Here is a 14,202-nt window from a genome sequence, read left to right as displayed (position 1 = left end):
TCACAAGGGTGTACATGCTCTTTAAAGAGAGTTCACAAGTTCAAATCTCATAAGGGGGTAGGTGCACTCTTAGAAAGAGAGGTCACAAGTTCAAATCTCATAAGGGTTTTAGTATATTTAAATTTTCTTATTAGATTTATTTTACACATCACCAAGAAAATATATAACAAATTATCTAACTAAAGTTTGAACAAATTATTTACACTTTCTAAATCTTTTAAAGATTTACATAAATAAATAAACATAATATAATATAAAAACATAAATTAATATTATTTTTTCAATAATCCTATGCACTAAATTAATAATATAGTATTATTATTTATAATAATAAATTAATAAATACCAATAACAAAATAATAAATATATTAAAATTTATACAATAATATTATAATATAATTAGTCTAATGGGTTGAGCTTAATTGGTTAAAACACAGGGTCTAGGGTCAATCTAATCAAACATAATAATAACAATAATAATTCAAAATATGATTTTAACCCTAACTTAATCTTACAATAATATTATAAAAGAAAAAGAACTATTTTTTTATAAACCAAAAGTAAAAATTAGAATTTGGAGAATTATCTTTTTTTTTCAACTTTATTTGGAGGTCATAATTTGAATAAATATTTGATCAAACTATTAGCTTTTAATCTTTTCCATTATATATCTTTCTTGAGTAATTTTCTCTTAGAATATTACAACAGATTTTGATTAATTTAATCACACAATCCATTAGTTAATTACCAAGTTGTTTTTGATTTGATTTTGTGATCCATCACCAGTGTATATATGAGAGTGTTAAGAAGGATGATTTTTATTTTTAAAATTGTTAACTACATAATTTATTTTATATTCTATTATTATGTCAATTTGTTTGTCAATAATAGATCTTTAATACACCTATCTATAAAATATTAACAAACAAATATTTTCTTTATCCAAAGTTATTTTAATTATAGAAATAGGTTTATTTTACTTTAATCTATTTTGTTTTATTAAAACTATAATAAAATAATTCTTATATATGAATAAATCATTTTTTAATTTTATTATATAGATATGAAACATTTTATGATATGTGATTTTTTATTTTAATTTAAAATCTGTGTTTTCTTCTTTCTATTGAAAAAAATACTTTTTAATTTTAAAATTTAAACATTCTTCAAAAAATTATTAATTAGAATTATAATACACTTATTTTAAATCAAAATTGTTTAATAATAATAACAAAAATATATTATAATAATATAATAATAAATAATTCTACTCTAATGTAAACAAAGAGCATTTTTATTTAATTTTTATATGAAATTTATTGGATTATCTTCTTTCAAATTAGCTTAGACTAGTGACCAATATTAATAAATCTTAATTTTTTTTTACTTAAGCATAATTTGTTATTCTTAAATACAAGTTATCATATTGGGGCATCTATATGGAAAACAAAATAGCCCAATGACTTCATAATAACTCATAAAAAGAAATTATTTTTCCTTTTTTTGCTTTGAATTTCCAACTAGCCTGCTTTATACATGTGACATAAAGTCACACCATTGTCTCCCTTATCATATGTTCCCATGCGGCTGCTTAAGTCTATTTTATTTTTACACTTTGACCCATCCGATGCATATTGACAGAGACATTATGGTCTGACTGGAATAAGGGTTTACATGACAGACTATTCTTTAAACAATTGAATAAAATAATTACTTTTCATTATTGATTACTACAGCATTCGTGTTAAGGAGGGTCTTAATAAACAATGTAAACATGCGACAGAAAATAGGGAATTTTTTGTGGGGAATCATTCACTTCAATAATTTTAAGGAGCTTAGTGTCCCTTCTAATCAACCTATCTATTTGGAAAGTATAGGAAATAATAAATAATAACTAATCTTTATTATTGATTACTGTAGTATTCAAGATAAGCAATGAAAAGAAGGTACTCAGGTCAATTATTGCCTCAATAGTTGCAATAGAAGCCATTCAGTCGTGATTGAAAATTGAAATGATTTTAAAGGTTTTGATTATGTAGAAGGAAATAACCATTGAGACAAGAGAGAGCCCCTCATCCCTCATCTCTTTTAATACTGGAGGAGCAGGTGCAATTAGTGTGCATTGCAATCCATCATGGCCATGGCTTTAAGCAGCATTTCTTCCATTCTTTTTAGCGTTTTTGTATTGCTATTGTTATCAAAGTCTGAAGCTTTTCTTTCTAGCCATCTTAAGCGCAAAATCTCTACTATAAACAGAGGCGGGAGGTATTTTGGTTTAGTTATTCCCAACACCTTCGAAATGAATCCTCTTCTCCAGCCTCCTACTTTCTTGGCTAACGATCATCATCCTTATGTCGATATTTCTGGTAAATGATCAAGCATATTGTTTTTTAATTTTATTTTCTCTCTCTGTATTTTTCCTGAAGTTTAAATGCTGTTATAGTCTATTGTTGAAAGAAAATTTGAGCCATACTATTACGATTTACAAATATAGATGGTCTTCTAATATACCCATTATTGTTATACCACAACTTAGTGGTATATCTATTGTAGTTGTATGTTATCTCATCACAGTGGTGGATTCGAATCTAAAGTTGACTGTTCCTTCTTACCATTATATCAAATTTGGTCTGTTAAATAAATGTAGTATTGATTAATATGATTTTTTATGTAGTATTGATTAGTGCATGTTCAGTTTAAATTGTATATTTTTTTTGGATAGATCATATTCAATAATTTTTTCCTTTTTGATAATAGATTATTGAATGTGATCCAAAAGATATAACAAAACACCATACACTTCAATCCAAAATCTTACACATATCTACTTAATTAACTTGGGTAACTCAGACCAACTAACATGGTATTGTTGTTGGTAGGTCGAAGGTTTCACATTGGGACAGTCGTGAACCGCAGCGTCATTGTGGTCATGACAGGACTAGGAATGGTAACCCATGGCTCAACTGGTTCATAATTGAAATCAAAACTGTGATCTGAAGTTCTTTGATTTTTTTTAAACGCATTTTTCATAGTTATAGTAGCTAATAAATTAAATGTGAATGATTAGACGTGGGTTTAGTGGTAAATGTGGGTGGGCAGTTTTCTGTTTTAACAGCTTCATTTTATAGCGTACAATCAAGTGGGTTCTAAGGTGCCTTGAGAGGGTCAGTTTACCGGTTTGATTTTGTGGTTACTGTTCTGACTTTGTTGGGTATTGATACAGACCAATGCAGGGATAACCACACAGTTGCTGCTCACTTTGTTTCGTGTGAAAGGAGTTGTACATTATGGAATTGCAAGAAATGGAAATTCTGACTACCACATTGGAGATGTAACTATTCCACGCCAATGGGCTCATACTGGCCTTTGGAACTGGCAGGTAGTAATATTTTAAGCTTGTGTAGATCTATTTAAGTCTATCTTACCTCTATTATTGCGCAGGCTTTAATATATTAGTTTTGATTTGTGTATTGTCAGAGATATGGACAAGGAGAGAATGATGAGCTTCCTCTGGAAGCCAATGGAGACTATACTCGTGAGGTTGGGTACCTTAAATTTTCCAACTACAGCACTCCTACAGGAGGATCTCAAAATTTGCTGAATAATGTGTGGTACCAACCTGATGAGTTCATCCCTGTGCATGGTACCCCAGAGCTTCGAGAGCATGCATTTTGGGTTAATGTTTCTGATTCCTATTATCAGCTTTCGCAGAAGATTGAGGTATGTTTCGAAATGATTTTATTTCTGAAAAATTTAGGTTAACCTTATGGGATCTATTGAATCACGGCTTTAAGAAAGTCATAGTTTTTGTTTTCGATTATATAAGCAGGGAGAAGGCAATGAACATATGAAAAAGCAAGATCATCACACAGCAACATTAATCTCAGCTGAAAACAGCCATCCCACAAAACATAGAAATGGAATCCTATATCAAAAGTTCATATATGCTAAGTCTGTTGGGTATATGAAGCCCAACAGTCACATGGCTGTTTGTCTTCCTCATAAGACTCTTCATTTCATATTTGACATGTTTATATAAATGGCTGTGTGCAGCTCATACATAATGTATTGTGTATTGGATATTGGTTAGTAAGAATTCTCCCTGCGCTTCTGGTGGGCGTAGCCACTTAGTGGTGAACCACGTTAATCTTGTGTCTTGAGTTCTTTGTTGAGTCTATTATTCTTTCTGCTGTAATCTGTTCATTATTATGTGTTTTCTCTGCTCGTTTTTAAACTAACAATTGGTATCAGAGCCACGGTTGGCTTGAGCAGAGATGGGATCCGATTGGATAGTTGATCTTGGATATGGGTGCCCTTACTTTGTGTTTGATCCCGGAGTTGGGTGCTTTTATGTTATTGACAAACAGGCTGAAGTTTCAGATGATGAGGCCGAATCAGATGATGACGTTGGATTAGTCATCGAAACATTTCTTGGTAGTCTAGACTCGGTAGAGAGTGATGTCCAAGTGGAGGTTGAAACCACATGTTTGTGGTGGAATGGCTGGAAATCGGAGGAGACTTCGGCTAAAGAAGAAGAGGGTTTGTTACATTCGTTGTTTGAAGAAGAGACTGATTTGTTTCCCTTCCAAGATGAGGAGGATGCCTCTCAGGGTGAGGAGGATGTAGACTCAAATCTAGCGAATGAGGATGACTCTGAAGAAGAACAGGTAGATTGCAGAAGTGATGATTTATTGTTGCAGATTGCAGTAGTGGAGGCAAAGTGGGATCCATTGATTACAGGTGCTGCACAAGTTTCTGCACAAAATACAACAAATTCATTCAGTGAGGCAACCGTGAGAATTGGGAGTAATGTTTGTAGGCTATTCACACCTATACAAGAGTTTTATATTTGGGTATTAAAATCTGATAGTGGTGATCTTCTAGATATTCTATTACGGGGGAGCAGAAAAACAAGAGACTTTGATGGAGGAGTGTATTATGCATCTGTTGATAGTAGTGTTCCTGATTATGGATTACCGGATGAAGTAGTTAGAGAATATGTTTTTAACTCTAATCTGACTTGAAGAAGATTAATTCGCAATGTTCATGAACAGAGTTTGGCGATATTAAAATCTTCTCAAGAGCTGGTTGTAGTATGAGCCTTGGAATGGAGATGCAAGGAATGTTACAGGCTGTTTCGGTTGGACTTCACAGGGGAGATTGTTGGGTATATGAAGCCCAACAGTCACATGGCTGTTTGTCTTCCCCAGAATACTCTTCATTTCATATTTGATATGTTTATATAAATGGCTGTGTGCAGCCCATACATAATGTATTGGATATTGATTAATAAGAATTCTCCTTGCGTTTCTGGTGGACGTAGCCACTTAGTGGTGAACCACGTTAATCTTGTGTCTTGAGTTCTTTGTTGTGTCTATTATTCTTTCTACTGTTTTTTGTTCATTATTATGTGTTTTCTCTGCTTGTTTTTAAACTAACAAAATCTAACAAGTTTCCATCTACCTATCTCACTAATATCATAAGATGTGTCCATACCAAACATAACATTATCAGAAATATAATGGCATGCAGGCCCAGCATAATAAGTCATAGTTTTTGTTCGATTAACAGTTTGTTAAACTTAATGGGAATTTCTTTAATTTCAGAATCTGGAGCTAGAATCCTGCTTGAACACGAGCAGCTGCCTGTTTCACAAGCCAAAGGTTGTGAGAGTAGAGAGAGGTTGCAGTGCCAACGTTTACGTGGATAATGCTGCTTATAGAAACTTTCTCCACCATAAATTCAATGTCACCCCCATCGATATGGAGAGTGCACGAGTGGCTCTGGTAAATTTTATTTCAATAAAGCCATTATTGCACTTAAGAACTTACGTTGCACTTCAATTTTCTTACAACATTTGGGTGTTTATAATCTGTGTATAGGTGTGCCTGAGCGAAAGCAAGCCATTCATAATTATCAGAGCACTGTCTGATTTGGCAGGAGGATCCAGTGAAGAAAATGAAGCTGCTACCTTTACTGATTTGGCAGCCAAAAATGCGGTAATAGTAGTCGCCACTTTGTTAAAGTTGTTGCCATGACGGCACTTTGGTTTTGATCAACGAAATAAATAAACTATTGTCACTTCCATCCATTAGATGAGAATAAATGTTTCAGAAGCAGTGTGACATCTATTAAATGTGGAGTTCTATTGCAACCATGTACTGAATAGAACATGTGCCAAATGGACCATGAGTATTTACATTATTATATCTCTGAAGTATCAGAACTATATTATCTATAAGATGTGGAATTTTTCTTTTCTCTTTTTGAAATATTGATGCAAAGTAGATTTTACAATGAATGAAAAATAAGCAGCAACCAGGGCTGCAGTGTAATAGTCCAGAATCAGAGTCATAACGAGAAGACAGAAACAGATATTAAGTAAATATTAGCCTGGAAAAGCTGCAATCAGCAAAGCAATATTACAAAATAAGACAGCTCAGTGAAAGCAGCAATAGGAGATAATTGAAATCCTAATCATAATTTTTTTTAAATTTATTCAAATCGTAGTTTTACATATTGGCAAAAGATAATCCAACCTAAAAGGGATACCCAAATAATGAGTGATTTCACTGTGTTCGATTTATACTCCCATGTGGGGTTGAAACCAATTTGTCATTACGAACTTTGTCTTGTGATGTGTCCACAATGACTTAATTTGTCATTACAAACCGTGTCTTGCGATGTGCCCACAATGACTTAGAAATAAAGCAATAGAGATTCGAGATATTATGGTTGTTCAATTTTTATTTTTTTGGAGTTTAATAAAAAAACTGTTGATATCAGCAAAAGGGGAATTGGTAACCACAAAACTTTAAGGAATGCAAATGCCTTCAATAAGGTAAAGTTTCTTGTCTTTTTTTTTTTTTTGCAGTTATCTTAATGTTTAAGGAATAAGCACATAAAAGACCTTAAAGGACATCCTTTTATAATGGATTGCTGTAAGGAAATTTAATGATATAGGTTTATAAATCATAAACATGAGCATTGTATCTTTGAAGTGTATTTGAATATGGACATAAATTTGAGACTTAACATCCAATCATTATATTATGTTGATGAGAAAGCTCTGAAGTATACTTCGAAGGCTTTTTCAAAAAATAATTTTATTAGTAGAGCATCTTGATCTGATTTTTGAACCTATTCAATAGCTTTTTGGGATAAGATCAAATTATCGTGAATACAATTATCTTCAAGAAATATAGTTTGTTCCCATCTTGCAATAACTTGAATGATTGGTTCAATTCATATAGTCAATACTTTAGTAATAACTGTTTAGCTAGAGTTTTGGTGGTAATTTTGTAGGTGGTCAATAATGTAATAGGAGATCAATGAAAAATAATATCTTCAATATTTCCTTTATAAATAATTTTAATTAATCTCTTGATATTTGAGGCGAAAAAACCTCTTTTTGAGGGTATTGGTGATATGAGTTGTGGACCCTAAATGCTTAATGTTTCATTATAATATGATTGCTAGGGGTACCAAACTTGAGAATATGACCACAAGCCTATCTTTAGTTTTGGAAAATTAGAACCAATTGTTAAGCTATGTAAGACCTCCTTCAATTGTAGATCTAAAAAACCAAGAGTGTTTTCTTAAGGCATTTGATTGATGAATGATGGCATAATTGAATATTTTCTTACAATAAACTATACACATTGCACAATGTATCCCAATATTGATGACATGATACATCTATGTGCTAGTTTGAACATGCAAGGCTTAACATCTTATTAAATAGATGATTTGTCATATAAAAATCTAAGAATATATTTTATAATAACACCTTGTGATGTTATGGATATTCAAACATGGTAATAGAATACACAAATCAAAAAATTGGAAAAATATTTAAGTTGATGTATTAAGAATGTGTTGAGGATGATGGGGAGAGATAAATAGGAACAAACTGATGCCATTATCAAGTTAGACAATAGAGTCTCTAAATTGAAACAAAATATGTAATAACTAAAACCAAGGTTATTTATTGATAAACATACCACAAAAGACTAGACTTTCTAGAATGCACAAGAAAATTAGGCTCTATATATACATTCAAAAAACCAAAAAATAGTTACAAAATATTAAATGATTCTACTCAAATTTTCATAAAAATGTTCCTACATTTCTTTTATTGTGTTGAATAGACATCCAAAAGATTTGGAAAGATTTAATTATCTTTTAATTGATTGGCTAGACATCACACATCTAGAATGCAAATCATAAAAAAGGAGACATTCAATGAAGGTAAATTTTTTCAATAATCATTTGATCTTCAAAGATTGTTGGTGTTATCATAATTTCAAGATAAATCCAAACCATTGTAACACAAAAATAACTACACCTAGAGTTTGACTTTGAAACCTATGGCTTCTTGTGAAATTATTTGTTCTATTGGCTCTATAAGTATTCCTCTCCTCTAGAAAAATATTATCGTGCTTAAAAAATGGTAAAAGAAAAGGTAGATATTCCCACCATAGATAGGCATGCAAGTTGTTAGAATGTCACTATACAAAACAAAATCCTAATGGCAACCTCACCCAATGCACAACCAACAATTGTCTATTCTTAATGTAATATAACGACTAAGATGTATGAGAGAACATTCATTTATCCTCTTTTACACTCCTACATTAATGATTCATGGGGTTATAATGTATAAAATAGGAGAAATCGCCTACAAAATCTATGAGAAATCATGATCCAAGATCAGTGTTTTGAGTAAAAGGTGTCAACAAGTCATATTAGATAAGGAATGCAAACCATCTTTCTTTCTAAATTTGCAGCAAAATAAATTTAATATCTTATTGTATCTTCTTGGAATCAATATTAAGTGGTTGCAAGTGTTGGTGAGTGATGAGGCTAGGATGTGTTATTTCTTTTACCCTTAATTTGCCACTATTTGTCATTCCTATGGTATCCATGTCATTCCTATCACCATTTGGTAAGGAAGAAAAGAGGGAATTCAATAAATATGAAAGAAAAGTCAAAACCAAAATTATGAGTGAAAACCATGGTTATTTACTGACTCAATTGTTTAATTGCCATAATAGGGGATCTATAGGTGGACAGGTACTTGGAAGAAAGGATTGCTTGGCGCATGGATCATGTGAATGAGAGAATGACATGAAAGTGATCTATTTTTGACAGATAGTTTCAGTATAATCTTGAAATGGCATAGACTTGTTGAAGTTGTTATATTGTTTTGATTCAGTGGCCTGCGGCCCTAGATTAGTTGATGGCTATCATTTTGTTTTGTATAAAACAAGTCTCATGGTTACAATCCTGTAATTAGTTAGAGACAATATTAGTAAGCAGTGTTATATAAATATGTATGGGATTGTTCAAAAGGATAACCAGACAATATATGAAAAACATTGCTGTTCCAATTATTATTCTCTGATTGTGAATGCATGGTTTGAAGTAACAAGTGTTGATAGTTTCAGCACTTGGTGACCGAGAAGGCAGGGCCCCCTTGCTCGCGTTATCAGGTGACTTCGTTATAAGTTTGAAGTGAGTAATTTTATGTTCTATTCACGTGATTTGTGTTTATTATTTATAATGATAATTGTCTGATTCTATAAACAACTTAGTTTAGATTCAACGTAGTATTGTTTGAAGGAATTGTGAGTTTGCAGAATATTTAATAATCCACACAGCAGGACATCTTTTTGTTTGATTTGTAATTCACAAGTCTAATCAGAAATTGTAGGAAAAGGAAAATATCTGAGTTCAGAAATCAAGTTATATCCATCCGAACTTATGTTTGATCTGATTGAATGAGCTGTGATTTAGAATTTTGACACTCGGACAAATACACATTCAAATCAACAGGCCATGACTCATAATTTTGGTATTCTTACATACTGTTCCGCTTCCTATCACTACCATGACAAGAAGCATAACCATCTTATTTTCACTCCTAGATTGCTAAGCAAAACACAGTTGAATGTTCTAAGTTGGTGTTTATAGGGTAGGTGTTTAAGTAAAGAGACTTGATTGAAAGTGTGTGACTTAAGTTTAAATATTTAAAGTGTGAGATTTAATTTGTTAGTGAATGAGCCTTAGATTTGTTCTTGGAATAAGCGTGTAAATTAGAAATGCATTCATAATCACTTAACATACTATCTTCATCCCTTGAGCAAATAGCTTCTATACCTCTCATCAGTTTACAAATCTCGGATTGACATTTTTAGGTGTAACTGAGGGTGTTTGCATCAAATTAGTCCTAAGTTAATCCAAAGAATCAGACCACAGTTTTACCCTACATTTTTGGCACCGCTGCCGGGGAGAGGTATTAAAGGTGTGAAGCCCTAGTAAGTTAAGATAGGAACAGTGTGCCTTAGTGAAAGCTTGAACAATTGTCAACCTTTCTTGAGCTAGTACCTTAGGTTTGCATTGTAGTAATTCATCTAGGTGCATGAATAGAGCTAGAGATAGTAAAGGTAGATTTGTTAAGAAGCAAGAGTCAACTTCAGAAAAATCAAAAAGTAAGTCCAAACTTTTGAGTCCTCAAACATCTTTCAAAGGGAAACAAATACAAAAAGAGAACTCGCAACAAGAAATACAACCGAAAGGGGAAGTCAAAGACAATAAAGAAGTTGATGGTTCATTGAAAGACACGTCTAGTGAACCAGATCTATAAAAATGCGCCATTGAGTCTACTCTTGTAGAGGCTCTAGTGGAGCAATCTCTAGAGTCCTTAGAGGAAGCATATCAAAGGGTTGCCAAATAGTTCAACGAGTCCTACAACTTAAGAGCAGGTTCATCTTTGGTAAATAACAAGCCAACTATAGTTGTTTATACTCCTTGGGCAATAGACATCATGGGTGATGCTAATAATAATAATGGGGAAAACTTGGGTGGACACTTGAGAGGTCAAAACCAAGGTAATAATAATGAAAGGGCATTAATAAACAATGAACCTATTTCTTTTGAGTTGCCCATTGAACACCTGGATGAGGACACCCCCATGAAAAACATTCCTCATTTTGCATTACCTATTTTTCATGGTTTATCTATTGAAGATCTTGACATATTTCTGTTTGAATTTGAAGTCTTATGTAACAGCTATGATTATAGGCATGATGCTCAAAAGCTTAAACTATTTCTAGCTACACTCAAGGATGCAGCATTGCGATGGTTTATGAGCCTACGAAACATCTGAACTTGGGATGAGATGAAACGGTTGTTTATGGACAAATATCAAGATTACTGCAAAACCAAAGACATGTGGGATGAAGTCATTTGCATGAACCAAAAGGAGGATGAATCCTTGGAAGATTACCTGGAACGTTTCATATTCAGTCTTCAACGATCAAGACAGCCAGGACTCACTCCTGACACTACTAAAATGTTATTTCTTAGAGGAATAAGGGATGAGACTATGGATGCTTTAAATTTAATGGGTAAAGGAAATATTTCAAAATTGAGTTTTGATGATATTATTGAAATTTGTAGGAATTAATGTAGGTCTCAATGTCCCCTAAGGAGTCACTCCAGTAGGTTGCCTACTTCAGGAGGAGTATCAGGTATTTCGAAATGCGAAATAGGTAATCTACTTGAGGATCTTAAAACTGATTTATTAAATCATATGGGAAAATAGATAGACACTTTGTGTACCCACAGGAAACAGGAAGAAGCAGAAAAGGCTTTAGCAGTATATTGTCCTACATGCCGTAAAAAGCATGGTCCTGAGGATTGTCCATATAATAGAACGAATATTTCATCCCTAGAGGAGGCAAGTAAGCATTCTACCTTAAGACCTTTTCCAGAAGGACTAGCTAGTATGGAATATGCTGAGGAACCTGTATATTTTATGGCCCCATGATGTCCTTTTCCGCCAAGAGCAATGCAGCCAGGTTTCCCTAATGAGTATTTTCCTAGTCCAAGTCAAACCTTCCCCAATTCAAATACATGGTATGGGGGCTGGCAACAACCTTCATCCTATCCTCAGTGGTTTCAAAATTACCAGTTTGGAACACAACCATGGCAATAGGCATGGAGGCCAAATGTGCCACAATCTCTATCATACCCACAATCGTATCCCCCACCTTATCTACCACAAGCTCCATTTCCACCTCCACCTTTAATAAATCCTTATCAACAACCACAACAATTCCTTCCACCTATTCCATCTTCCTCCTCTAATTTTCTATCTAACCCACCACAATCACCAAAGCCAACATCAATGCCCACTCAACCAAATCCCAATCCTAATAATAAGTTATCCCAACCCATGTATAATAATGAGGTGGCAGGTTATCCCACTTATCTGGTTAATATAGTAGAACCGAAAGGAGTACAATTAAGGTTGAGAAATGCCCTCCAAGGTCCCACAATCATAGAAATAAATGAAGAACCTGAAGTGGAGTTCGAAAAAGAACCTCCATTTCCTGACCGGTTGCTTTCTAAACTTGTACAAAAGGAACCTATGCAAACTAAATTCGATCTCATTAATGAACTCTGCAAGGTTAACATTAAGATTCCTTTGTTACAGGTTATCAAGGATATTCTGGTGTATAATAAAATAGTTCGAGAGTTATGTACACAAAGGCAAAAGAAGAAAGAAGATCCAAAAACTATTCAAGTTATTGGGCAATTGGTGGATCTTATGCTTGGCAATTTGACAATTCCTAAATATGCAGATCCTGGAAGCCCAGTCATCTAGGTAAGCATTGGTAAGATTACTATACCTAATACACTTGTGGATTTGGGTGCTGCAATTAATGTGATGACTAATGAGACCAAAACAAAATTATCTCTTGAAGGACTTAGGCCCACACCTATAGTTCTCCAGATGGCTAATCGTTCACTGGTCAAGCCTGAAGGGGTTATTGAAGATGTGGTCCTTTCTATTGATTCATGAGATTTTCCAACTGACTTTATGATCTTGCAGCCGAAAGTTAAGCTGGGGGGATATCCCTTAATCTTAGGACGACCTTGGCTAGCCGCTGCTAATGCTTTTATCAACTGTCGGTTAGGTAATATGGTTATCTCTAATGGTAAACAAACTAAGCAGTTAACACTATATCCACCAGCTCAACCCCTGCTAGAAATGGAAGATCCTACTTGGATTGATAGTGACTTGGAAGATTCCTTACCGGTCCTAACTATTGAACAAGCATATGATTTTGAAGAACCCACAGAGGATAACCTTCTTGTTAATTTTCTTCAAAATAGGTATGGGTCAAATGACATTTTGGACAACTTGGTTCTTCCTTTGCAAATATCTACTAGTTGTCCTTTTGGCAATTTCCCTCTAGTAGGTGGTTCTTAGTCTATTCGTCACTTTTTCATATTACACTAGTTGTTTCCTCATCAGTGTTTTATAGTCCATTACTATCTTTAGAAAGTCTTGATTCATCACAAGTGTTAGCTCTGGATTCCCCTATACAATCGCAACCTATGGAGATTTTATTGGGTCACACCCTTAATATTAATCCATAGTTAAGCCCATAACAGATTAAGGACCTTATTACCATGCTTAGGGGAAATAAAGCCGCATTTTCTTGGGAGTACCAAGATATGCGTGGTATCCATCCTGACACTTGCACACATCACATTTACATTGAAGAAGGGAGTCATCCTGTTAGACAACCACAACGAAGACTTAACCCTATTTTGTGGGACATAGTCAAGGAGGAGCTACAAAAATTGTTAAATGTTGGTTTCATCTATCCTATTTCGGATAGTAGGTGGGTATCTCCTCTAGTAGTGGTACCAAAGAAAAATGGTAAGTGGCGTATTTGTGTCAATTACAGAGCTTTAAATAAAACAACTAAAACGGACCATTTTCCATTACCATTTATTGATCAAGTTTTGGACACTCTTGTAGGGAAAAAAATCTTCTCATTCTTGGATGGATTCAGTGGATATAATCAGATCCGAATAGCACTTGAAGACCAAGATAAGACCACCTTCACTTGTCCCTAGGGAACATTTGCCTACAATGTGTTGCCATTTGGATTATGTAATGCCCTAGCTACCTTTCAGCGGGCTGTGCTAATTATTTTTGCTGACCTTGTGAATGATTGTGTAGAAGTTTATATGGATGACTTTACAATTCATGGCAATACTTATGAAGAGGCAAAAGCAAACTTAGAGAAAGTGCTTAAAAGATGTATAGATACTAATATTTCTTTAAGTCATGAAAAGTGTCACATTCTTATGACTGGGGATATTGTGTTAGGACATTTC

The 14,202-nt window shown here is 33.6% G+C and overlaps 1 protein-coding gene across 1 annotated transcript; it reads left to right on the top strand.

The window, feature by feature from the left end:
• The first annotated feature begins 2,134 nt into the window (after positions 1–2,134).
• LOC131860127 (bark storage protein A-like) lies at positions 2,135–6,038 on the top strand. The gene is made up of 6 exons (XM_059214498.1): positions 2,135–2,366; positions 2,880–2,947; positions 3,224–3,379; positions 3,478–3,720; positions 5,607–5,786; positions 5,883–6,038. Exons 1-6 carry the CDS (start codon positions 2,135–2,137, stop codon positions 6,036–6,038), a joined length of 1,035 nt encoding a protein of 344 aa, XP_059070481.1.
• The last annotated feature ends 8,164 nt before the right edge of the window (positions 6,039–14,202 follow it).

The sequence above is a fragment of the Cryptomeria japonica genome, chromosome 11 (assembly GCF_030272615.1).
Source record: "Cryptomeria japonica chromosome 11, Sugi_1.0, whole genome shotgun sequence".
Classification (NCBI taxonomy): Eukaryota; Viridiplantae; Streptophyta; class Pinopsida; order Cupressales; family Cupressaceae; genus Cryptomeria; species Cryptomeria japonica.
The sequence above is the reverse complement of the archived record's forward strand: the minus strand, read 5'-3'. Positions and strand labels throughout refer to the sequence as shown.

Excerpts from the sequence above, each read along its gene's own strand:
- LOC131860127 (XM_059214498.1), top strand. The coding sequence starts at position 2,135 with ATGGCCATGGCTTTAAGCAGCATTTCTTCCATTCTTTTTAGCGTTTTT. Across the intron at positions 3,721-5,606 it reads AGCTTTCGCAGAAGATTGAG|AATCTGGAGCTAGAATCCTG; the intron begins GTATGTTTCGAA and ends CTTTAATTTCAG. Across the intron at positions 5,787-5,882 it reads AGAGTGCACGAGTGGCTCTG|GTGTGCCTGAGCGAAAGCAA; the intron begins GTAAATTTTATT and ends ATCTGTGTATAG.